The following is a 26,562-nucleotide window of genomic DNA, read 5'->3' as shown; positions in this document are numbered from 1 at the left end:
GGGTTGCACAATTACCTCTTCGTGCTACAAGGGCCAAACTCCCAACCAATCGTGAACAGGCTTTATCCAGATTCAACTCACTTCAATGAACACTAAGGAACAGGCCTGAAATGAAGGACTATTTCATCGCCTTTATGAAAAGGATTTTTGACGATGATCACGCCAAACCAGCGCCACCAAAGACACGATGAGTGCTGGTATCTGCCTTTCTTCGGAGTGTATCATCCACGTAAGCCAAAACAAATCAGGATAGTATTTGACTCCAGTGCCAAGCATCAAGGTGTATCCCTAAATGATGTTCTTCTCACTGGCCCGAATTTAACCAACAACCTTGTAGGCGTGCTTATGAGATTTAGAAGAGAACCAGTTGCCGATATTGAACAGATGTTTTATTGCCTCATTGTACGCGAAGACCATAGGAACTTCCTAAGGTTTCTGTGGCACCGTGACAACAACATGGACAATGAGATTATTGAATACCTCATGAAAGTACATGTTTTCGGAAATAGTCCCTCACCCGCTGTTGCAACAAATACGGTTTATGTAGGACTGCCATTGATGGAGAAAAGGAGTATGGCGCGGATGCTCGACACTTTGTTGAGAGAGACTTTTATGTTGACTTAAGTCTTTACCTACAGACGAAGAAGCCATAGGAGCATCGTACAGGCGGAGGCAGTCAGCGATACTGCGGCTGCGCGGGATTTCGGAGGCCAAGAGAGGAGGACGCAAGGATGGTGGGGTGAATAAATTAAATGACATAGTGGAGAGGGCGGCGCCGTTCGGCAAGGATGTGGGAGTACATTTATTTCTTAGGAGGCGTGCTGGGCTTGGAAGAAAGGCGGACTGGGCACTGCAGGGGGGCGTTACTGGGCACTAGAGGAGAGTAATAACACCCCTCTGGGCACCTTGAGACTTAATTAGCATATCAGAAAAATAGCTTTTTCATCTGAATGAAAAGTTGAATAAAAGAAACAGGACACATGCAGGAATGAAGGTACTTTATTACACATTGCTATGTTAACAGTTTTATATGCTCAAAATAGGTGACAGATTCCCTTTAAAGGACACTTTCAGCTTTCAAGTCAGCTCTACAGACAAGCCATTTACCAAGCGTGGTGTTCTGTCAGTGGTAAACAGCCTATACGATCCAATGGGATTTGTGGCTCCCATCACCATACAAGGTAAAGCCTTACTTAGAAAGATCTCAGAGTCTATTAAAGATTGGGATGCTCCAATGCCATCTGACAAGCTTTCAAAGTGGGAGTCCTGGAAGCAATCTCTACACGCCTTAGATGGAATCCATATACCACGCTGCTACACCTCAGCTTCCCTTGCTATGAGCCGGAGAAAAAAGCTTCACATCTTCTCACATGCATCTACTGAGGCCATAGCGGCTGTTGCCTACCTCAAGGTGAGAGACTCTTCTAATCAAACCCACATAGGGTTTCTGTTTGGGAAAGCTAAGTTAGCACCTAAGCCTGAGCACACAATTCCTAGGCTTGAACTTTGTGGGACTGTGCTAGCTGTAGAAATCGCAGATTTAATATTACGCGAGCTAGACATTCAGATAGATGACACCAAATTCTACACAGACAGTAAGGTTGTTCTGGGCTACATATACAACCAGACTAAACGTTTCTATGTCTACGTTAGCAACCGTGTAGAAAGAATCAGGAAAGCATCTAAACCTGAACAATGGCATTAGGTCCCATCTGAAATTAATCCTGCAGATTATGCTACTAGGCCAGTGTCTGCGAGTGTATTTGCAAATTCTTCCTGGTTAACAGGTCCTGAATTCCTGCTGGATCACACAGAAGAGACCACAGCTGACGTCTTCGGTCTTCTAGAACCTGACAAGGATCCAGAGATTCGTCCTGAAGTTACAACCCTCGTCACCAGAACTGAACAAAAACTTGTCTTGGGCTGTCAACGCTTTGAACGTTTTTCTAAGTGGATAAAGCTTGTACGCACCATCGCAAGGTTAGTCCATATTGCACACTGCTTTCACACAAAGCCCACGGATGTTCAATGTCAAGCTTGGCATGCGTGTCAAAAGCCTCTTTCAGCAAAGGACATTGCTAAAGATGAATTGATAATAATACGCAGTGTACAACAGGATGTCTTTGGCTCTGAAATTAAATGTATCCGTGACAAAAGGGACATTCCAAAAAACAGTCCAATTGCTAACCTGAAACCATTCGTTGACAATGATGAAATGTTAAGAGTTGGTGGACGTTTAAACAAGGCTGAATTGGGAGAACAAGAACAGAATCCTCTCATAATACCTGCTCGCCATCATATCACCACTCTGCTCATACGGCACTACCATGAAAGGGTTAAGCAACAAGGTAGACACTTCACTGAAGGTGCCATAAGAGCTGCAGGCCTTTGGATCATAGGAGCAAAAAGACAAATTACAGCCATGCTGCACAGCTGTGTTCAGTGCCGTAAATTATGAGGTAAACATCAGCAACAGCTAATGTCAGATTTGCCAGCTGACAGATTAAGTACTGACCCACCTTTCTCTCATGTTGTATTGGTTGTCTTTGGGCCATGGATGATAACAGCCCGCAGAACTCGAGGTGGCCAAGCAAACAGTAAACGATGGGCAGTGCTGTTCACTTTGCATGTGCGCGCAGTACACATTTAAGTGATAGAATCTATAGATGCCTCAAGCTTCATCAACGCTCTAAGACGATTTCTTGCCATCAGAGGACCAGTCAAAACACTGAGGTCTGACTGTGGAACTAATTTCGTTGGAGCCTGTAGAGAGTTACAACTCAACTCTAAGCCAATCCAAGAACTTTTAGCTGAAAAGGGCTGTACATGGATTTTCAATCCTCCTCATTCTTCCCACAAGGGCGGCTCATGGGAGAGAATGATAGGCATCACACGAAAAATACTGGACTCTATGCTTATGGACTTGAACTCCACGAGACTTACCCACGAAATGCTAACCACCTTCTTGGCAGAAGCATCTGCCATAATCAACTCAAGACCACTGTCTACAGATCCAGAGAACCCAACTATCCTTACCCCAGCTACCCTGCTTACCCAGAAGCTTGGGTCCGTTCCTGTTCCACCTGGAAACTTTAAAGACGGAAATCTGTGCTTTGATCAATGGAAGAGAGTACAAAACCTTACCAACTGCTTCTGGAATCGTTGGAAGATAGAGTATATTTCCACTCTGCAAGGACGCAGGAAATGGCAACGACAGTACCCTAACATACAAGTTGGAGATCTCGTTCTGCTCAAGGACCAGCAAGCTGAAAGAATCGAATGGCCTATGGGACTTATTGTGAAGAGCGTTCCTAGTGATGACGGTAAGGTACGCAAGGTGGAGGTGAAAGTTGCAAGACAAGGGACTGTAAAGACTTTCATAAGGCCTATCACGGAACTTGTTCTGCTCTTGCCCTTTGGAGAATGAACTTATTGCCTATGCTGCTGAATCCTACCTGAAACTTCAAGCAAGAAGTGTTTGAACTTTACTTGATACACTTGAAACCTTACATTTTAGTTGTTGCATTATATGCCTGTTCTCTTTATGTTTTTCAGGTCCTCAGACATCAAGCAAATTGCACTGTTGTTTATTTGCAATTATATAACTACCGTTATGGTTTAAATAGTGACATTTTCAATGCCAGACAGAGAGTGTGCTGCTATGCAGTTAAATCTATATAGTTTAATTCATTATGATATTCTATATTTGGTCATCATATGCTCCAATCTAGTGGCCGTTTTTAGTAATGCATTTTTTTTTCTGTTCGTGATAGGTCATTTATTTAATTGCTCCACCCCTTCTTCTGTGTACCACACTTCCTGTTTCTCCATACCGTTCCAGGCATTGAACAGGTACACATGTATTCTCATGTAAGCTTACAAAAGCATCATCTTTTGACCGCACAATACCAGAATCCATCTGTTCTGCTGTACTCTGTTATCTGGCTTACAGAATAAAGCAACTTACACGGATAAACTCGGTGTTGGTGAGTTCAAGCTATCTGATAAGGATTGTGCGCAGTGATTATATCTGCTTATACAGGCCAGGCATAGAGGTCTCACTAGGGATAAATCGCTATAACAACAATCTGAGTGAGAATACATAGAGCAGGTAAGTATGAATCTTCTATTTCAGGAGGGATTACATAAAACATAATTATTACCAGAAAACCCCTAGGGGGTTGTCCCACAAAAAATATTCTACACTTTTCAAACCAGCACCTGCATCTGAATAATGTTGTAATTACATGTAATTAAAAATGTAGCATAGTCGCCGAGTTATTAAATAAAATCTATCTGTACGGGGCTGTTTGTCTTTTTTCTTATTTCTTTGACCTGCTCTCTGACATAGCCGCACATGCTCAGTTTCATCCTTCAACTGCCTCCTGAGCTGTGATAGGTAGAGCATGGACACGCCTCCTGAGCTGTCAGCTTGATATAAATCTAGCAGAGCAATTTATATCAGGTAATGGGAGAAGGACCTAGAGAGATCATTTTCCACAGCAGAAATAGACCAAATACATTTAAGATCCCATGGCCTTTCACGCTGCGTCAAAATCCAGGAGCACTCCTATAAAACAATGGCCAGGTGGTACCACGATCATCACAAACTTCATAAAATGGGATTACGGGAGTGTTCTCAGGAAGGGGGCACATTAGGCCACATATTTTGGTTTTGCCCTCAAATAAGGGGATTCTGGGAACAAGTAGAACACAAATAAAGGTTCCATTCAGACGTCCGCAAATGGGTCGCATCCGTTCCGCAATAATCGGGAACGGGTGCGGACCCATTCATTCTCAATGGGGCAGAACGGGATGCGGAGAGCACACTATGTGCTCTCCACATCCGCATTTCCGGGGCACGGCCCCGCAATTGCGGACAAGAATAGGCAGTTCTATAGGGGGTGCCGGTCGGCTGTATTGCGGATCCGCAATTTGCATGTGAATGGACCCTAGAGGCTTGTTTACACAAACGTTTTTTGCGTTCCGTATACAGAACCATTCATTTCTATGGGTCCGCAAAAAAAAGGAATGTACTTTGTAAACATTCCGTTCCGCTACATTTCGAGTCTTGTCCTATTATTGTCCGCAAATCACGTTTCGTGGCTCCATTCAAGTCAATGGGTCCGCAAAAAAACGGAACACATACGGAAATGTATCCGTTCCGTTTTTGCGGAACCATCTATTGAAAATTTTATGCCCAGCCCAATTTTTTTCTATGTAATTACTGTATATGCCATACGGAAAAACAGAACAGAAACGGAAACAAAAAACTGAACAGTGAAAAACGGACCTCAAAACACTGAAAAAGCCATACGGTCGTGTGAACAAGCCCTAGAGCTCTAGATTCCTAAAAACCTGGGCTCCTTGGAAAGAAAACAAAAGTATAACCACAAGTTAAAAAAAGGTCTTCACACTATCGACGCTCAAAAGTGACCTATATCACAGACCCTAGTTGGAAATATAGACCACACACATGGTTAACTGGAAAATCTGAGAGGGATTTCTCCCTCCTCCACATCTATAAACCACAAAAGCTGTAGATTACTTACTTTGTTTGCCTGACTGCCCCGGGTGCGACCACATACCTACTGTCACTATGTGTTATATGAATGGTTCACTCTGTTATGTTCTAGGCCTAGGGTGTCTACGACTGCATCAAATCAACATTGGCAAAAACCGACACCCAGCTCCTGCAAGTTACTCTCCAATGAAAAGTTCTGAAAGATCTGTAGCTTGTCCATTCTGCGCCAGTTCTATTATATGATGCTCTGACACCTTTTGTATGTTATGTACTCTACATAAAATATCAATAAAAACATTTGATATTTAAAAAAAAAGAAATCTAGCAGAGCAATGAATGGGGAAATCTCTGGATCCATGTGAGTTACAGGGCTGGTTCTAGCTTTGTTAGAAAGATTGTCATGTACTATGTGACAAAAAGTGTGTTTAACATGCTTTCATACATACAAATTTAGCATAAATTTGCCGCATCTTCTGTCAGCCTGGTCTAGTTTTACACTAGGGACTGTGAAACACGTCAAATGGCCGAAGACTGCAGTGTAGCGCTGCCTGCATCTCAATGGGATCGCTACCTGAAAGTTGCCGAAACACAGCAGCAGATCTGGATTTCTTGCAACCGTCATGTCACAGCAGCTTGTGGGTCGCAACGCAATCCCATTCACTGTCACGACTTGTGGTGAAAAGACACCACTGAATTTGATGCTTTTATCAGTAGCTCAAATGCCTCAGCTAGTCAATGTGCATGAGAACTAGAGATGCTTTCAAGAGACCATGGACAATAGCCTCATGTCTCAATTGTTGTAACCGGAGAACCTCATTAAGGGAATCCTGAAAATCCGCCAGGGGCCACACATCCCATGTATAAAGCAGGTTTTTAGAGGGGACATGGATTGTATATCACAGGACAGTCAAACAATGTCAATGTGTAGACCTAGACATCTGTGCCATAACTGTACAATATTAGGCCACATTAGGCATACATGTGGAGTTGTATTCAATGTTTTTCTTAGTAGTATTTTAAAAAGGGGTTCTCCCATGACTAATGTGAAAAAAAGAAAATCAGACACCATATAGGACATGACAACACCCAAGGCTACTTTCACACTCGCGTTTTGTGCGGATCCGTCTTGAATCTGCACAGACGGATCCACACGAATAATGCAAACGCTTGTATCCGTTAATAACGGATCCGTTTGCATTATTCATAAAAAAAAGTCAAGTCTTGACTTTGAAAGTCAATGGGGAAGGATCAGTTTTCAATTGCACCATATTGCGTCATATTGTCCCCATTGCCTTACATTGTAAGTCTAGACCGATCCGTTAGGCTCAGTTTTGTCAGGCGGACACCAAAACTCTGCAAGCTACGTTTTAGTGACAATCTAAAAAAAAACTCGCAACAGAGACCAAACGCAGCCAAATTGATGCATTCTGAACGGATCCTTATCCATTCAGAATGCATTGGGGCTGAACTGATCCGTTTTGGGCCGCTTGTGAGAGCCCTAAAACGGATCTCACAGGCGGACCCAGAAACGACAGTGTGAAAGTAGCCTAAGCTAGATCCAGTCCTGTACCTCACATGGATTCACAGATATTCCCTTGCATTGCTCTGCTAGATTTGTTTAAAGCTAGCAGCTTAGGGAGCGTGTACTTTCTGCTGCACCTGGTGGAAGTTAAAGGATGGAATGGAGCACGTGCTTCCACCTCCGTGAGCAGGAAAGAGAAAAGGGCAGGTGGCGCTGTACAGATTTCAGTGAATAACTCGGTGGCTATACAACATTTTTTATTACCTGCCATTACAAAAGTATTTTAGAGCCAGGCGCAGTTTTTAAAAATATATTTTTCACAGGACAACCCCCAAGGGTTAGTAGGATATCAGAGATATATTGTGCCCTTTCCCCCCCCCCCCCCTCCAGAAACAGAGCAACTCTTGCTCATGGTCTGTCTCTGGTATGGCAGAAAAAGTGGTGCCCTACTGGACGGAAAAAACCTGACTTCAGAGCTCATACAGCCCATATAAAAAAAACTAAAAACACCACAACTCGGTGGTCCGAGAACTGCTGCATTATCACCTATGGGTATTTCACACCGTCACAATATGTGCAACAAATCTGCAGTGTTTTATAGTACCAACAAAGTAGAGGAGATTACGAAATCTCATCTACAGGCTGCAAAAAAATAAAATAAAAACTGGCATAAATTGACCTGCTTGTGTTTTTTAAATCTATAGTATGTAAATTTATGCTGCGGATTTCACCCTTTGCAATTTATAGGATGAAGTCCATGACACATTCACACAAAAATTTAGATGTACACATATGGATTTTGCTGCAGAAAATCTGCCCCATGTGACACTTTAAGTGGTTTGTGCTGCTTCATTTTCCCTTTAAGGCTATCTTCACACTAGCGTTTTTGCTGGATCCCGTGGGGTTCAGCAGAAATGCTTCCATTACTGATAATACAACTGTCTGCATCTGTTATGAACTGATCCGGTTGTATTATCTTTAACATTGCCAAGACAGATCTGTCATGAACTCCATTAAAAGTCAATAGGGGACGGATCAGTTTTCTATTGTGGCAGAGAAAACGGATCCGTCCCCATTGACTTACATTGTGTGCCAGGTTTGCTCTATGGTATGAGAATGGAATGCATTTTGGAGCATTCCGTTCTGTTATGTTTTGTCCCCATTGACAATGAATGGGGATAAAACGGAAGCGTTTTTTTCCTGGTATTGAGACCCAATGACGGATCAATACCGGAAAATATTAACGCTAGTGTGAAAGTAAACTTAGAAACCTCACCCTTAGGCCTCTTTCCCACGGGCATGTGCGCCCCGTTGCCGTATTGCAGACCGCATTTGCGTATCCGCAATACACGGGCGCCAGATGCGGACCCATTATAGCAAATCCGAAGATGCGGAATAGAACCACGGAAAGGAACCCTACGGAAGCACTATGGAATGCTTCCGTGGGGTTTCGCCCCGTACTTCCGTTCTGCAAAAAGATAGGACATGTCCTATCTTTTTGCGGAACGGCCGGATCGCAGACCCATTCAAGTGCGCTGCCCCACGGACTGTGCTCGTGCATTGCGGCTCGAAGCACCACCACGGGGCGCACACGCCCATGGGAAAGAGGCCAGGGCACTCTATGTGCTGTCCGCATCCGTTGCTCCGTTACGTGGCCCCGCAAAAATGACAGATCATGTCCTATTCTTGTCAGTTTTGTGGACAAGAATAGGCATTTCTATAAAGGGCCATCCGTTCAGTTCCGCATCTGTTTTGCGGATCCACAATTTGCGGACCGCAAAACAGCACGGTCGTGTGAACAAGCTCATTAGCTGGCCTAATTCATTAGCTGCAAGTACTAGCTTCAAGTACTACATTAAGTACTAGTAAAGAGATATTGCAGGAGATAGTCAGGAGGTAGGCTGGAAGGTGGAAACAATACAAAAAAAAAAGGTAAGATTTGTTTGATTTAAAGTTACAATTTTTTTATTAATTTTTTTTTTTTTTTTTTTTTCTCCTCTTTAAAATGGCAGACTTGGTTCAGTGCAGGAATTGTTGTGCATTTATTTCATGTTCCACTCTTTGGAGATTCGGATGCTGTCAGATCTGTAGACAGTTCTCCTTACTGCAGCAGGAAATTGCATTTTTGAAAGCTGAAATATTTAAATTATCTGTTAAACAAACTCCAGCTAGGACTGCTGCAATGCAGCTGCCACAGAGGACCCCCAGAAATGGCAGATGGGTTACTGTAGGTTCTGGAAGTCTTAGAGTGGTGGATAGAAGACATGTCCCACAGTCGGTGGTTCTCCATAATTCATTTGCAGCACTCTCAGAATGTAAGGACAACATGGATATGGACTCAAGCACAGAGGGTGTGAAACCATCGACTCCTATGTCTAATGTATGCAACAAAAAAAGATAAAGTGAAGTTTTGTGAGATGTCTCCCTGGGGCTACTGCTAGAAGAGATAGAAGACGTATTATTAATATTGTTAAGCAAGCAAAGCAGGAAGGGGACGTGGATGTTCTTGTCCATCTAGGGACAAATGACCTGGCTTGCAATGAAGTGTCAGAGGTGAAAAAAACTTTTATCACACTTGGTAATGACGTACAGGATTTTGCATCCGGCATTTCATTTTCTGAAGTTCTGCCTGTGCATAATGTTCAGAATGATAGGCAGAGGCGCATAAAGGAGTTCAACATATGGCTTGGTAAATGGTGTCAAGAGCAAGGATTTGGCTTTGTTTCTCATGATAGCTCTACTTGGAATAGAAAGGAACTGTACAAAAAAGATGGTTTGCATCTTTCTCTCAAAGGAACAAATGTACTTAGTGAACAACTCCAAGAATTTGCGGAAGAGTATTTAAACTAGGAAGGGGGGGCAAAAGAGTGAAAATAAAAGAGTCCAATTGCCCCCCGAAACAATGCCTGAACAGGCCAGAAGCACTGAGGTTAAGAAATGATAAGCTCAGAGTCCTGTCTACAAATGCTCGCAGTTTAGGTAAAAAAATCAATGAACTTGGGTCAATAATGGCATCTGAGAATGTAGATTTAGTGGCTGTTACGGAGACATGGTTTAATGAAAGAAATGACTGGGACATAACCATACCAGGGTACTCTTTATACAGAAGAGACAGAGAAGGCAAGAAAGGAGGAGGAGTGGCCCTGTATGTGAAAGATAGCATTAAATCTAACCTAATACAAGTTGGTGAGGCCAACATAGAGTCAGTTTGGGTTACGTTGCAGTTTGCTAACCATGCAGTAACTCGTGTAGGTGTGATATATAGACCACCTGGTCAAGTTAAAGAACTAGATGATCTACTAGTTGAAGAAATAGCTAAAATGACAATGAAAGGAGAAGTTATCATTATGGGAGATTTCAATCTTCCAGATATAAACTGGAAAACCAAAATAGCAAGTTCTACCAGGAGTACAGATATTCTAAATTCCCTACTGGGGTTATCTCTACAACAAGTGGTTGAGGAGCCAACCCGGAGGGAGGCCATTTTGGATTTGGTATTCACAAACGGGGATTCGGTATATGATGTCATTGTAGGCGAAACCTTGGGATCTAGTGATCACCAGTCAGTGTGGTTTAATATAAGAACTGTGAAAGAGTCCCACCACACAAAAACAAAAGTTTTAGTTTTTAGAAAAACAGACTTTTCAAAAATGAAATTAGTCAAATGAGTCCTTATCAGACTGGAACGGATTACATGGAGTCCAGGAGAAATGGGACTACTTAAAAGGTGCATTATTGAAGGCAACAGAAAATTGCATTAGACTTGTCAGTAAAAACAAAAAAAGGAGGAGACCACTGTGGTACTCAGCAGAAGTGGCCCAAATCATTAAAAATAAAAAGCTAGCATTTTGTAATTATAAAAAAACCCAGAGCAATGAAGATAAGGAAATCTACAAGATTATGCAGAGAGAGGCCAAGCAAGTTATAAGAACTTCTAAAGCGCAGGCAGAAGAAAAACTAGCTCAGTCTATGAAAAAAGGGGATAAGACATTCTTCAGATATATAAATGAAAAAAGGAAATTAAAACAAGGAATAACTAAATTAAAAACAAAAGGACGGAAGGTATGTAGAAGAGAATAAAGGGCTAGCCGACTGCCTTAATGAATACTTCTGTTCAGTTTTTACAAAAGAAAAAGGAGAAGGACCTCCACTAGAAAGAATGACTAATAAATCGTTTGATGCATGTATCTTTACAGAGAAAGATGTTCTAAGTTTGCTGTCTAAGGTGAAGACAAATAAGTCACAGGGGCCTGATGAGATACACCCAAAATTATTAAAAGAGCTTAGTGGTGAGCTGGCAAAACCGTTAACAGATTTATTTAACCAATCATTAGTAACAGGAGTCGTCCCGGAAGATTGGAAATTGGCTAATGTCGTGCCCATTCACAAGAAAGGTAGTAGGGAGGAATCGAGCAACTATAGACCAGTGAGTCTGACATCAATAGTAGGCAAATTAATGGAAACCCTATTAAAGGATAGGATTGTGGAACATCTAAAATCCCATGGATTGCAAGATGAAAAACAACATGGGTTTACTTCAGGGAGATCATGTCAAACAAATCTTATAGATTTTTTTGACTGGGTGAATAAAATAATAGACGGTGGAGGTGCAGTAGACATCGCATATCTAGATTTTAGTAAGGCTTTTGACACTGTCCCACATAGAAGACTTATCAATAAACTGCAGTCATTGAGCATGGACTCCCATATTGTTGAGTGGATTAGGCAGTGGCTGAGTGACAGACAACAGAGGGTGGTAGTCAATGGAGAACATTCAAAACAAGGTCATGTTACCAGTGGGGTTCCACAGGGATCTGTACTGGGACCGATTTTGTTTAACCACTTGCCATCCGGGCCATTTGCCCCCTTCCTGACCAGGCCAAATTTTGCAAAACTGACATATCTCACTTTATGTGGTAATAACTTTGGAACGCCTTTATTTATCCAAGTCATTCAGAGATTGTTTTCTCGTGACACATTGTACTTCATGATAGTCATAAATTTGAGTCAAAATATTTCACCTTTATTTATGGAAAAAATCCCAAATTTACCCAAAAATTTGAAAAATTCGCAATTTTCTAAATTTCAATTTCTCTGCTTTTAAAACAGAAAGTGATACCTCATAAAATATTTATTATTTAACATTCCCCATATGTCTACTTTATGTTGGCATCATTTTGGAAATGTCATTTTATTTTTTTAGGACGTTAGAAGGCTTAGAAGTTTAGAAGCAATTCTTCAAATTTTTAAGAAAATTGCCAAAACCCACTTTTTAAGGACCAGTTCAGGTATGAAGTCACTTTGTGGGGCCTACATAGTGGATACCCCCATAAATGACCCCATTGTAGAAACTACACCCCTCAAGGTATTCAAAACCGATTTTACAAACTTTGTTAACCCTTTAGGCGTTCCACAAGAATTAAAGGAAAATGGAGATCAAATTTTTAAATTTCACTTTTTTAGCAGATTTTCCATTTTAATCAATTTTTTTCTTTAACACATCGATGGTTAACAGCCAAACAAAACTCAATATTTATTACCCAGATTCTGCGGTTTACAGAAACACCCCACATGTGGTCATAAACTGCTGTATGGGCACACGGCAGGGCGCAGAAGAAAAGGAACTCCACATGGTTTTTAGATGCCATGTCCCATTTGAAGCCCCCTGATGCACCCTTACAGTAGAAACTCCTAAGAAGTGACCCCATTTTGGAAACTAGGGGATAAGGTGCCAGTTTTATTAGTACTATTTTTGGGTACATATGATTTTTTGATCATTCATTATAACACTTTATGGGGCAAGGTGACCAAAAAATTGGTTGTTTTAGCACAGTTTCTATTTATTTATTTTTACAGCGTTCACCTGAGGGGTTCAGTCAAGTGACATTTTTATAGAGCAGATTGTTACGGACGTGGCGATACCTAATATGTATACTTTTTCTCATTTATTAAAGTTTTACACAATAATATCATTTTTGAAACAAAAAAAATTATGTTTTAATGTGTCCATGTTCTGAGAGCTATATTTTTATTTTTTTTTGAGAGATTTTCTTATGTAGGGGCTCATTTTTTGCGGGATGAGGTGACGGTTTCATTAGTACTATTTTGTGGGACATACGCATTTTTGATCACTTGGTGTTGCACCTTTTGTGATGCAAGGTGACAAAAATTGCTTGTTTTGACAGTTTTTTTTTTTTTTTTTCGGTGTTCACCCGAGGGGTTAGGTCATGTGATACTTTTATAGAGCTGGTTTTTACGGACGTGGCGATACCTAATATGTCTATTTTCTTTTATTTTTTCTATTTTTAATTTTTTTTTTTTATTCCTTACTTGGGAACTTTTTTTTTTTTACATGTGAAACTTTATTTTATTTTATTTTTTCAACCCTTTATTTTTTTTATTTTTTTTTACACTTTACGTCCCCCATAAGGTCATACAAGACCTCTGGGGGACATTTACTTCACTTTTTCTTTTTTTTTTTCACAGTTGATTTCTCCTGTAACTGGGGCTGACATAGTAGCCCCAGTTACAGTGGAAATGCACCCCTATAGAGGCTGTACAGCAGCAATCTAGCGCTCACACAGCAGACCTCACACAGCCCCTGCACACTCCGGTCACGGCGGTCACATGACCGCCGGGCCGGAACAGGAAGCGCACAGCGCTTCCTTCTCTGCAGACACAGCGCTCGGTGAGCGCTGTGTCTGCAGCGATCGTGAAGGCAGGGACACCTGGGCACTGTCCCTGCCTTGTCTTAGGGTTGCCCTGCTGTCACTGACAGCGGGCAACCCGATCAGCAGCTGCACGATTAGCGTGCAGCTGCTATTTCTGACAGGACGTTCTAAAACGTGCTGTCAGAAATAGACGTCCACCCATAGGACGTTTATATCCTATGGGCGGACGGGAAGTGGTTAATATCTTCATAAGTGATATTGCAAAAGGCCTCGCTGGTAAGGTTTGTCTTTTTGCTGATGACACAAAGATATGTAACAGGGTTGATGTTCCTGGAGGGAAACGCCAAATGGAAAAGGATTTAGGAAAACTAGAAGAATGGTCAGAACTCTGGCAACTGAAATTTAATGTGGATAAGTGCAAGATAATGCACCTGGGGCGTAAAGCGCTAAGGGCAGAATATAGAATATTTGACACAGTCCTGACCTCAGTATCTGAGGAAAGGGATTTAGGAGTAATTATTTCAGAAGACTTAAAGGTGGGAAGACAATGTAATAGAGCAGCACGAAATGCCAGCAGAATGCTTGGATGTATAGGGAGAGGTATAAGCAGTAGAAAGAGTGAAGTGCTTATGCCGCTGTACAGAACACTGGTGAGACCTCACTTGGAGTATTGTGCGCAGTACTGGAGGCCATATCTCCAGAAGGATATAGATACTCTAGAGAGAGTTCAGAGAAGAGCTACTAAACTAGTACATGGATTGCAGGATAAAACTTACCAGGAAAGGTTAAAGGACCTTAATATGTATAGATTGGAAGAAAGAAGAGACAGAGGGGATATGATAGAAACTTTTAAATACATAAAGGGAATCAACTCTGTAAAGAAAGAGAGCATATTTAAAAGAAGAAAAACTACCACAAGAGGACACAGTTTTAAATTAGAGGGGCAAAGGTTTAAAAGTAATATAAGGAAGTATTACTTTACTGAGAGAGTAGTGGATGCATGGAATAGCCTTCCTGCAGAAGTGGTAGCTGCAAATACAGTGAAGGGGTTTAAGCATGCATGGGATAGGCATAAGGCCATCCTTCATATAAGATAGGGCCGGGGGCTATCCATAGTATTCAGTATATTGGGCAGACTAGATGGGCCAAATGGTTCTTATCTGCCGACACATTCTATGTAATACAGGACCGGTAACGTGTATGAAATTAGACAAATCTCACGTACACTTTGCTTTTTCTTAGGTGTGGAAATTGACCGGCTGTGCTGAATCTGAATTCTGCTGCATGTCAGTTGCGTTTCTCTTGTGTGGATTTCACCGTTTCCAGTGGAAGAGAAAGATCTGCAGAAAATCAGCATCAAAGCAGAACCAAAAAAAAAAAAAAAGAAAGGTCCCAAAAACGCAATAAATAGCAAGGATTTGTGCGGATTTCATGCACATAAATCTGCACCATTTGCATCCACCCTCAGTTAATGTGAGTTAAAGTGCAGTACACAGACAGGCTTTATGGTTTTTTTTGTTTTGTCCATGGCATTTTTATCACATTTAGCATTAACATGCTCGGTCTATTCTGCTATTTGACTCATTTGCTGGTGGTTTTGTGCCTTACATCCATTTATTTTTGCACAAAAAAAAACAAAAACAAAAAAAAACAGGTGTATGGCACTTTTACAATAGAATTATTTTTTTTTTTAAATGCCTGGTTTGCAAAAAATAAACTAAAAAATGCATGTGGTAAAACACATGTAAAAACAAAAACACCTTTTGTTTCACCCCCATTTCCTCAGATTGTAAGCTCTTGCAAGCAGGGCCCTGACCCCTGGTGTTTCATTTGTATAATAGCCTGTAATCCTGAGATGTGTATCTTGATTTGTAAAGCGCTGCAGAATATGGTGGTGTTATATAAAGATTATTATTAAAAAACACACACACCCATCACATGAAGAAAAAAAAAAAAGAAAAAAATTGTGGAGGAATCTACTGATCATAAAATACGGATGGATGAAGTCTGCATGAAGATTTGTGCCAGCAGTAAATTTTAGTGTGTTGGTTACTGGACTCCCAGGACTCTTGAGCTTCATATGGGAGAAGTAAAAGGATCATCCATGTTTGTTTCATCACACAATAGTGCAAACACTGCGGATTCATCAGGTCGCCTCATGTGCTTTATTATTTGGTTTCAGTCGTCTCCACACACACAGGTCTTCGTAACACAGCCGTACTGTGGACCAACCCGACATGAGTTTACCTGCTCGAGGTTTACTCCTCCGCAAACCGTACCAAAAAAAATAAAAAATTTAATAATTAAAAATCACAAGAACTAACCCGGATATTTTAAAACACAATATATTTTCTATTTTGTTACAAAAAAGTCACATTTTTTCAAGAATTTTCTTTTCCATAAAAAACAAAAACAAAAAAAAAAATACATAAAACTGTATAGAAGACTGGAATGGAGAAGAAAAGGTGGAGGGGGGAAAAAAAAAAGCAAAAACAACAATCCTCAGAGTAAGTGGGAGAGAAAATACATATATAGGTGATAGTAACCCAGGGAATGCCAGAAAGGTAAAAAATAAAAATAAAAAAAAATATATATATTTATATAATATAGAAAAAAAAAAAAAAAATGGTTTGCTGCCCCCAGACCAGCACTTAGAGGGACCAAGACTTTTTCCTTCCTCCTAACTTTTCCTTAGGACATACAAAATAGAAACCCTCCCACAAAAGGAAACATGCATACCCCCGTTTTCCCTACCCGGGCACATTTGTATGTACAATATACATGGATTTATTCCTATTATTTCCACTTCAAAGTAAAGAAAAAAACGTTTCTCCAAGTTAAGCGTAAAACCGCAAGGTCAAATATTGACCAATAATGCATGCGGCTCGTGGCGTGGCTGCGCGATGGAAGGGAGGTACGATTGATCCGTAATCCACGTGCATGGGCGTCCCCACCGTACTGAAGAAAGGGTCCCTTTAATAGCCCACCGTGCTCCTGATCACCGCATCAGATGAGTCCCTTGTCAGATGATGCGACCCCACCATGGCCAACGTCATGAAAGATCTGCACCATTACACAGTGGTGTCCATATCCACAGAGCATCGTCCACGCCTGAAGAGTAGAGTCAGAGCGGGATAGAAGTGGTCCCCACTCACAGAGCGTCATATATATATATGTACACACACCAATCAGTGCAGAGCAAAATCCATATCTGCAAAGCAGTATACATATACTAGTGCAGAGCAGAGCATGTGCACATCTGCAGAGTACAACTCCATCGAGGTGAAGGGATCCCAGCCATAGGATTTTTCTCATGTCAGTCACTAGATTTGGTCACCAAAGAGAGGGGCTGTGTCTGCAATAGGGGTAACTGGAAGATGCCCGGTGGAGACAATACAGAGGATGTGAGCGGGATGGGCCGAGAGAGCATCGGCGATCCGACAGAGGATGTCAGGTGCCCGGACAGACTGGAGGACGGAGGAGACTTGGAGGCCAGGAAGGCTGCAGAGTGGCTGAGAGATAACTGCGCTCTTGATTCTGGTTTGGTGGTGAGGGACAGCGGCTGAGCTTGCTCAGAGTGTGTCGCAGCAGGGGCTGCGGGAGAGGCGAGAGCGGCCGAGGGGGTGGCTGGCGAGTCCAACATGCTGCCGTGGGAGGAGGCCGGGCTGTCGCAGGTCTTCTCTGCAGGAAGATGCTGAACGCACACCTTCTTGGGTCTGGAAACTGCAGTTGAAAAAGAAGAGACCACTTAGCAATGTGCAAGCTGGAGTGGGAATTGAGGACTACATGCTACATATAAGCAACCGTGCATCTGCCCAACAGAATGTACTAATAAAATTATATTTTTTTATATATACACACACAAAGGAAAACCAGTTATAATTGTATCTACAGGTATCCGGGCAGTACACAGATGACCAAACACAGCAGGGTTCTCAACACTTGTCTAAACTGGTTGGTTAGGTTTCTGGTGACCACTCCTGTCCACAATGACTGCATGCAGCTGCGCGGCTCTGACAGCCCTCATATTACCCCTCTGTGTATGCATTCAGCAATTAACAAGAAAGAGCTGAGAGTAATGGAAAGGTCTTCTCTTAGGCTACTTTCACACTAGCGTTTTAGTTTTCCGGTATCGAGATCAGTCATAGGGGCTCAATACCGGGGGGAAAAACGCTTCAGTTTTATCCCCATTCATTGTCAATGGGGACAAAGCTGGACTGAACAGATCGGGGTGCTCCAAAATGCATTCCGTTCCGTTTGGTTGCGTTCTCCTACCAGAGCGCAAACGGCAGCAGGTTGTATTTTGCTTTCCGTCCTGGAATGCGGAGCATGAACCCAAATGCGAGTCAATGGGGACGAATCAGTTTTCTGACACAATAGAAAACGGATCCGTCCCCCATTGACTTTCAATGGAGTTCAGGACGGATCAGTCTTGGCTATCTTAAAGATAATAAAACCGGATCCGTTCATAATGGATGCAGGCGGTTGTATTATCAGTAACGGAAGTGTTTTTGCTGATCCCTGCCGCATCCAGCAAAAACGCTAGTGGGAAAGTAGCCTAATAGGACCTGTCACCTCTGACTACTTGCATTGCCCATGCAATAAGCCATTCTGGAGCATCTATTCCTACTTCTAGATTCAGTCATTCCTTTATTATTCCGACTAGAAGTTTATGAATGAATTGCAGTAAAGGTTCAGATGGGTATTACCAGTTGGTGGGGGGGGGGGGGGGGGGGGTCCGTGCGCAGTCTGACACTATCCAATCAGTGCTATCGGTGTTGGATTGTGCAGGGACACCCCCTCCTAACTGGTAATATCCAGCTGGACCTTTACTCAAGACCAATAGTAATTAATTCATAAACTTCTAGCAGGAATAATAGAGGAATGGCACATCATAGGTCATAAGAATAGCTGCTCCAGAATGGTTATTACATGGGGAGTAGTTACTAAAACAGACATGTCAGGAGAAGGGACAGCTCCTCTTAAAAGTGAACGGCCACCCTTGAATACAGTTTGTAAAAAATTTCAAAATCCTGGAGATTAATTTCTTCCAAGGGTTGGACACCTTCTATGAACTTTTATAAAAATATCTTATTAATATATCAGGGACCTGCCAACAGTCCCCCGCAGCACAGCGCCAGCCCCTTGTGTAGTACATCTGGCAACGATGCGCCTGGAAATCCTGCCGCTGGAGGTGCACGTGACCAGACCAGCGCATGCGTAGGACAGGTGGGAACTTACTGCTATGCATAGAACAATAATGGGGGGCAAAAGCTGTCAGGGGTTAGAGGGTGTGGTTATTCCACAACTCCTGAATACCTTGGGCTCTCCTATATCAGAGCGGCAGCCGCTATAAAAGTGTATTAAGAAATTAACCTGCGCAGAGTTTTGGACCTTTAATAACAACATGATGGTGGAAGGTGGAAGGTGGAGATTTACTTTACAGTAATGGAGGTGCAAGTAATTTCCCCACCATTTGAGCCATCCCATGTCCCCCACTGCTTCATAGAGCCCCGAACGTGTACTGACAAACGACATCCCATGGGGTCATCATGCTGCACTGGGTAGAAGTGCTTGGAGTAGAGCCCATACCTTCTGCTTCCTGGGACTGCTTCTCTCTCTTCCGCTTCTTTCTCTTACCCTGGAACATGACATCCTTTTTATTAGTGAATACCGCTCATATATACAGCTCTTCATCATGATTAAAATGCACGCTAATATACACAATGCATCAGTGTAACGTCAAAAGGTGAAGAAATACACTCTACATATCCAACCAGTCTTGCTAGTAGCCCCATACTTACATAGTTGTCTCTTGCAGACCACGTCGGGTAGAGCTGGGAGTGCAGTTGCCGCTCTTTCCTGGCTAGCTCATAGTACTTGGCCTGTTCTTCCCTCGATAAAGAGTGCCACTGTGGAGAGAGGACAGTCAGGCTTTGCCTACCATGACGCAGACATCCATATTTACCAACCACAAGAAGCAAGCACCTACCCGACGACCTAGGATCTGATTGATGGCTGCGCTCTCCTTCAGTGTGCACTCTGCTACAACCTTGGCTCTCATCTCCTTCATGTACAGCATGAAGGCATTCAACGGCTTTTTAACATGTGGCTTCTTCTCTTCTTCTTTCTTAACTTGCATGCCTGGTTTCCTAAAGGACAGGAGGGTAAAATAAAATACACCAAAAATTAGACTTACTTCCAGCAAATGCTTAAAATTCTACATCAATATTCGCTTAATCTCATCTATGCGTTACAGTGAAGAGCGGCTACAAAGTCTCTTCCTCTGGAGGACACGGCACGTCCTTGTATTTCAAGGAAAGCCTACTGATTGCAATTGGCACTGTGTAATGTTATACATCCCCTGTGGTGGCGCTGCAGGGAAACCGGTTCCTGCACATCATAACCGATCAAGAGGGAACCAGCAAGTGGCACACTATCTATTCATCTTATCGCTGGGGGACCCTTTTTCGCAAAGGGGGATTGTACAAAGCAGATAAAGAGCCTCTGTCAGCATGATCAACCCCATTAAACCAGGCAAATTGCCTGGTAAGGTTGATCACGCCAATTAAAAACGATACCTTATTTATCTTTGCAGGTTGGAGCGGTCGGAGCACCAAGAGGCAGGCTGTAGAGCATTGAGCACCGCTGCAGCTATGCCCCTAGTGCTTATTATACTCCTCCCTCCTCTTTGATAGACAGGGCTAATTGCCCTGTCTAAAGCTGGCCATACAAATCATACTTTTTTGTCGGCCAAACCTGCCGAGAATGGTGAGTTCAGCCGACACACTAATGTGTGTTGGGAGCTTCTGACTATCCCCCGAAATATGTCTGGAGAGAAGACCCACTCCATACAAAATAAACAGTGGACCACCAATGATTACTAGCAAGTTATTGCGCAGGTACTATTAGAAAAGACCAGTAATAGAAAAGGAGGGGGGATATAATGAGCACTAGGGACGTAGCTGTAGCAGTGCTCGAAGATCTACAGCCTGCCCCTTGGTGCTCCAACTGCCTGATTTGCATAAAGATAAAAATCCTCAATGGTACACCCTACAAAGACAAATAAGATATCGTTTTAATCTGCATGATCAACCCTTCCAGACAATATGCCTGGTTTCATAGGGTTGCTCATGCTGACAGTTTTTTTAAAATCCATAATCTACCAAAATTCCAATGACTACAGGTTACAATATACAAATATGGCTTCCAACCACATGGGACCAGAGTGGCAAGTGATAGGCTCCCGAGCACGGGCTATTCCCTCATAGTGGAAAAGCTTAAGGGACTTACATGTTGAGGTTGGGACTGTGGTTTCCAGAGGATGGCTCCTGCTTTACAACTGGCGAGACAATGGCAGGGTGAGGGATCCCTGAGGTATGCAAGCTGTGGTGAGGAGGAGGCACCATATGTGGAGAAAAGCGGCTGGAAACCAAACTGAAGGATAAAAAAAATAAAGATTTTTATTATAAAAAGAACAGAAGAGTGAGGTCTGTATGAATATAAGAGATAGAACAGGAGAGTACAATACCTGGACATTGAGGCGTTCATGGCGAGCGCGGGATATGGGTGCCGGAATCCGCCAGGAGGGATGGAATACATATGTTGGCCCTGTCTGAAACAAATGACTACCATAAAATCATCCATACCACAGAAACGCAGTACAAGGCCGCACAACACCAGAGATGGCCATATGGACTCTCTCCTGATTCCTCCGTACACATACAGGTTTGGTTTGCCTGAGCTTATATGCGTATTCAATGGAGAGAGAGGAGAAAGCGGCTGCCAGACGGCAGCTTATCTCCTGTGAGAGTCATTTCACCGATCCTTCTTCCTATATACATAATCTGTGGTGGGAGAGTCGGGGGCACTCCATACACAGACTATAGGCCAAACCCGCCGTTCTCTGTTGGTTCGGCCAAAGATACACTAAGGGCCTTAATACGTTACAGATAAAACACTTACTGTGGAACCAGCCAGCCCAAGGGGTGAGGAATCTGTCCTACAGCTCCAGGGGACAGCGGGTAGTATGGAGAAAGCTCTGATGGATGAGGCGGGCGTGGGATGCCTACAAACAAGACAGTTTAGTGGATTATACAAACCCCCCCCAAAAAAAAAAAAAAAAAAAAAAGCACAAAATATCACTACAGTAATTTAGCCCAGTCTTACCGGTCTTTGGGTCTATTTCAGGTGACAAATGTCCAGGAGGAGTCACCGGCGAGAAGCGGTCGTTGCTGTAGGTGATGAGGGGCGTTAGAGGGTGCATGTGATGAGGGTGCTGGACAACTGGCACCTTGTTGGACTAAAAGGGAGAGAAGAATAAATAAATTTGCTAAATTTGCAAAGAGGAGGTCTACACAGACTAGTGACTATAGGATATATATGCTTTTTGTATATCCATATGTACTTCTACACCATGGGTAGGCAACCTCCGGCAATCCAGCTGTTGAGAAACTACAACTCCCAGCATGCATACTTGCTATGCTTTTCTAAGAACTCACATAGAAATGAATGGAGCATGCTGGGAATTGTAGTTTCACAACAGCTGGCGTGCCGAAGGTTGCTGATCCCTGTTCTACACAGTCGACTCTAGAAACCTCACGTAAGCAAAGACCTCATCAGTGCATGACTATTTGGATGTGAACGAAAGCAATCTACCCATGTCCACAGACACAACGGAGGGGTTAATGGGGCCATCACCCATCTTTCAAGGTGAAAAGACGCCTGTAATAAGTGGAATCTACTCCATCTGCAGGACCTTTCCCCCCCCCCCCCCCCCTCCTTCCGGGAGCCCCATTATGGTTTACTTAGTATTTGGGAGGCCGACTGAGCAAGTCGGGCCTCACCCTTAAACCATTCTCCTTCCCCCTCTCCTACATTAAGTAGCAGCTCAGCTTTTTGCTGAAAGACTTAATGCTTAAAGAATAGACAGGAATCCAGGTGCTAATACAGGTATACAAAGGAGGAACAAAAGAGGACTCGTGTGTGACGAGAAACACATTTTACACACACACAGACGCAAGCATGAGTGAGCGTGTAAAGCTATGCAAGCATGCGTGTGTATGTGCATGGTTTGCAGCAAGACTCAGCACGACCGTACGTCTACGCCGTCAGTGTACATACTGGGCCTCAATTATACATCATCTTGCCACTTGCTTCACCATAATCCATCACTCTGACAACTGATTTATATCCAGCACTGTGGTGTAGCTTCCTATAATTAAAATACTTTCCTCATCTGCATTAGGAATGCAATCTATATAAAGAACTGCCTACACAACCATGGCTGAAAGTGTCTGTGACTTGTCGTAAATGAGGCCACCAATCTGGAAAAAATCTACCATCCACCATACCCTTCTTATGGCGTACCTTCAGTTTCAGAAAAATGTTGTCATCGCAACTTGTCAGAAGTTCTGAGTGGTGAGGGTCTGCATTGAAAAAGGCCTTTTACATGGGCAGATGATTGGGATTGAAAATTCGGCCCACCAGCCTGTCGATCGCCCGTCAAATGAGCTAATGCCAATTTGTTGGCTGATCTGGTGGTTAATACTGATGACCTCAGGTCCGACTCCAGTTTGAAGAGACTGCGGCCTCCTTGCAGCTCACCAAGCACAGCGCAGTACATTGTATAGTGGCTATGCTCTGTATTACAGCTCAGCCCGATTCACCCGAATAGGACCGAGCTGCACCTAGGCCATATGACAAACGTGACGTTACAGGCGTAGGAAGAGGCTGCAGCAGTTACCGGGAGTTAGACTCCCACCAATCCTGTAACGATGACCTATCCTGAGGATAGGTCAGCAATATAAAAAACAGACAACCACTTTAACGAAGCCACAAAAAGCATCATTTGTCAGTAGTACATCTCCCCATGTAAACAGGGATGTGCTGCCAACAACTGCAAACTGTACAGGGGGGTGAACAATCTCATGAACGATCCTTCATCCTCCATGCACAGGTTCCTTAGATGAGCACTAATCAATTTGTTATGTCCTCACATCTTCAGCCGGTGTAAAAGGACCCTCAGGCTCTGCTCGTCTGTCCATGAGCATAGCGTGTTCGGACTCAAACTTTCAAGAGCTGAAAACAGAGGACCCCATCTCTTCAATGAGAGCTGAGCGGAGTCTATCAAAGCTTAGAGATAGGTGGTGGCTCCGGGACGTGTCAGAAGTTCTGAAGTGCTATAACATGTCACGTTTTTTGCCACTGGAGCAAATTCAGAAAGATCAAATTGGCATAGTTTAATTTCGAACCACCATTGATTTCCAGAAGGGATTTATAGAAGGCTGAGACCACTGCTCAGAAATCTATTATTATGGCCCTTTGCTGGTGGACAACGCAACCATCAGGAATGAACTGTTCATTCCTGATCGCTGGGCCTCAGCAGAGCTGTATTCACATGCAACCATCATCCCCTCTATAGGAGGAGGAACGATAGCCTCTGCGAATGTCCATCTCTATGCAGATTCACTGTTTGCACGCAGAACCCCTCTTTATACAGACCAGGGTGCTGCCTACGGGTGAGGATTCTAGGTCCTTCATGAAGGATGGTGGGGAAAACATTGGGAAAGAACATTCATATGGACGTTTGTTCTCGATCATTGCGCCGATCCTTGGCCAAAGCAAAAGTTCCTGTACTGGACAGGTGACAACATCTGAATGGGTCTAAGAGTTGAAAGTGATGTCCGATGTCCAGAAATAAAATCTTGAGCAGTGTGAAAGCAGCCTCAGCCCTCTATTGTGGAAATGCGTGGTGGTCAGACATCGGATTTCACATAATATAAAAAAAAGTGTATGTGTATACTCTTGTGGGGGAAGGGACTAGACTTCATACCCCAGTACCACTGTCCGATCATCATACATCGGTCAGCCAAGGTTAGAACTGGCTACCTCATCTGATCAACAGGTCCATGCAGGAGGAAGATGTCTGGAAGGTTTATAAAGCACACTTGACCGCCTGGAATCTGTCTACAAGATGAACTGATCTTTTACCCTCACATGACTTGAGGGATTGGACCAGTATGGGTCAGCACTTCCAGGGATCAATATCCCTGCCAAGGTATATGGAAGTAGTGAGGCCTTTTTGCTCAGCGGTACCACTATACAAGGATATTTCGAAAGAGCAACCAGACTTGTCCCAATTACATATGGAAGCAAGTCCTTCTGCACATGACCGTATTTTGGGTACGTGTCCCATCTACTTTTTTTGTGGATTGCTCGCGGAACTGGTCATTTCTATGGGGCCACAAATAATGCGGACAGCACACAGATGCCATCCGTTTGGCTGTTCCACAGGTTCTAGAACATGTTGCATGGACAAGAACAGGCAGTTCTATTAGGCAAATGCGGCATGCACACGGCCGGTATCCATATTTTGCAGATCCGCAGTTTGCATACATGCACGAGACCTTAACAATAAGAGTCTAACAAATCATCCTATACTCAATTATGTAATTAAAGAGCACCCGTCTCCTCTCCCGACATGTCCGCTTTAGTAACTACTTACATCCCCCCTGTAAAAAAAAAAAAAAAAAAAAAAAAAAGAATTCTGGAGAATCTATTATTCTTATGACCATGTTGTGCCTTTCAGTTATGAAACCTACTAGACGTTTATGAAGGAATTACTAGAAGCCTGTAATGAAGGTCCAGATGGGTGTTACCAGTCAGGGTTGTGACACCGCCCCTCAACTGGTAACACCCAGCTGGACCTTCATTTACAAACTGCTAGTAGGAATAATAAAGGAATTGTGCAACATAGAGTTATAATAATAGATGCTTCAGAATGGTTATTACAGGAGGGATGCAAGGAGTTGCTGTAACAGACATGTCAGGGGAGGGGACTGGTCCTCTAAACGGTTGGCAATACTCACCATATGAGCGGGTGATGGCGACCTGGCATCCTTCAAGCCGGCAGTACTGGGGGCATCTAAGAGAGGCCATTTCATCTGCAAATACTGCAAGAAAGAAAAAAAAAAGGTCACCTAAAAAAAAAAAAAAAAAAAAAAAGGTACGCAGACAAGTGGGCACTGCATGTAATAGTACAGCCAAAGGGCACTCAATGCATTGCTGGACTTTTATATTGAATGACTGACTGGTGTAATTGTTCCCCAGGCCTTCTAGATGGCGCCATTTTAACTGGCAAAAAAAATAAATGAAAGTGGTCAAAGATACCAAGTCTGCATGGCAGGAGCAGTAAATGCAGACATACTTGCATACAACATACATGTACACTCAAGGACACACGCCAGAGCTTGTACGTCACAGCACACAGTCCCAGAATGCAGTGTGCATGAAATCAGATGGATATGGCGGCACAGTATGGGCCTGCAGACTGTTATTGGTGCAATATCACATCCAATTACGCCTACGCCCTTAATCACAAACACATGTAATGTCTTAAAAAAAATAAAAAAAAATCACAATAAAAGCATCGGTTTTGGGTAGGATCATGGAAATGATCACGACGCCTGGGAATAACTAGTTTTGTAGCACATTTTAATCAAACGCGGGGTCTAAAAAGGGCAATGACCTCTCCCAGGAGCAAGTCATCCTAAATTTATTATCAGACCGCAAGTTCTTCATGTTCACACAGCCCTGACTTTACGACAGACTAGGCGAGCGCCCACGTTCTGCACAAAAGTTTTATAAAGTTTTTACAGAGGGGAAACAAAATATTTTTTTTTATTAATAAGTCATAAGAAAAAAATAAAATATGAGGTAGTGAGAGTCCATTTGTCAAATTAGCTGCTTGTAAAGCACACAGTCTATGGAGGAAATCTGACCCGTCCTCCTCCCACAGATGCTCTGGTGCTGGGGAGGATTTAGGGATTTGGTGCAGGGCAGGG

At 43.0% G+C, this 26,562-nt stretch overlaps 1 protein-coding gene across 2 annotated transcripts in view; it reads right to left on the bottom strand.

Annotated features, from left to right (window-relative positions):
* Positions 1-16,124: 16,124 nt before the first annotated feature.
* Positions 16,125-26,562, bottom strand: part of TCF7L1 (transcription factor 7 like 1) — a 41,413-nt gene continuing 30,975 nt past the window's right edge. Inside the window, exons 4-12 of one of the 2 annotated variants that reach the window (XM_040414557.1) lie at positions 25,588-25,671; positions 21,887-22,019; positions 21,683-21,785; positions 21,249-21,332; positions 21,011-21,154; positions 19,710-19,869; positions 19,522-19,629; positions 19,310-19,373; positions 16,125-17,440 (exon numbers count right to left, since the gene is read on the bottom strand). In XM_040414557.1, the coding sequence (XP_040270491.1) occupies positions 17,034-17,440; positions 19,310-19,373; positions 19,522-19,629; positions 19,710-19,869; positions 21,011-21,154; positions 21,249-21,332; positions 21,683-21,785; positions 21,887-22,019; positions 25,588-25,671 (1,287 nt within the window). In that variant the 3' untranslated portion in view covers positions 16,125-17,033. The remainder of the gene's footprint in view (positions 17,441-19,309; positions 19,374-19,521; positions 19,630-19,709; positions 19,870-21,010; positions 21,155-21,248; positions 21,333-21,682; positions 21,786-21,886; positions 22,020-25,587; positions 25,672-26,562) is intronic. The other variant, XM_040414558.1, reaches the window with a different exon arrangement.

This window comes from Bufo bufo, chromosome 1 (genome assembly GCF_905171765.1).
Source record: "Bufo bufo chromosome 1, aBufBuf1.1, whole genome shotgun sequence".
In the NCBI taxonomy this organism is placed as follows: domain Eukaryota; kingdom Metazoa; phylum Chordata; class Amphibia; order Anura; family Bufonidae; genus Bufo; species Bufo bufo.
Note: the sequence above shows the minus strand (reverse complement) of the source record. Positions and strands in the feature narration are given on the sequence as shown.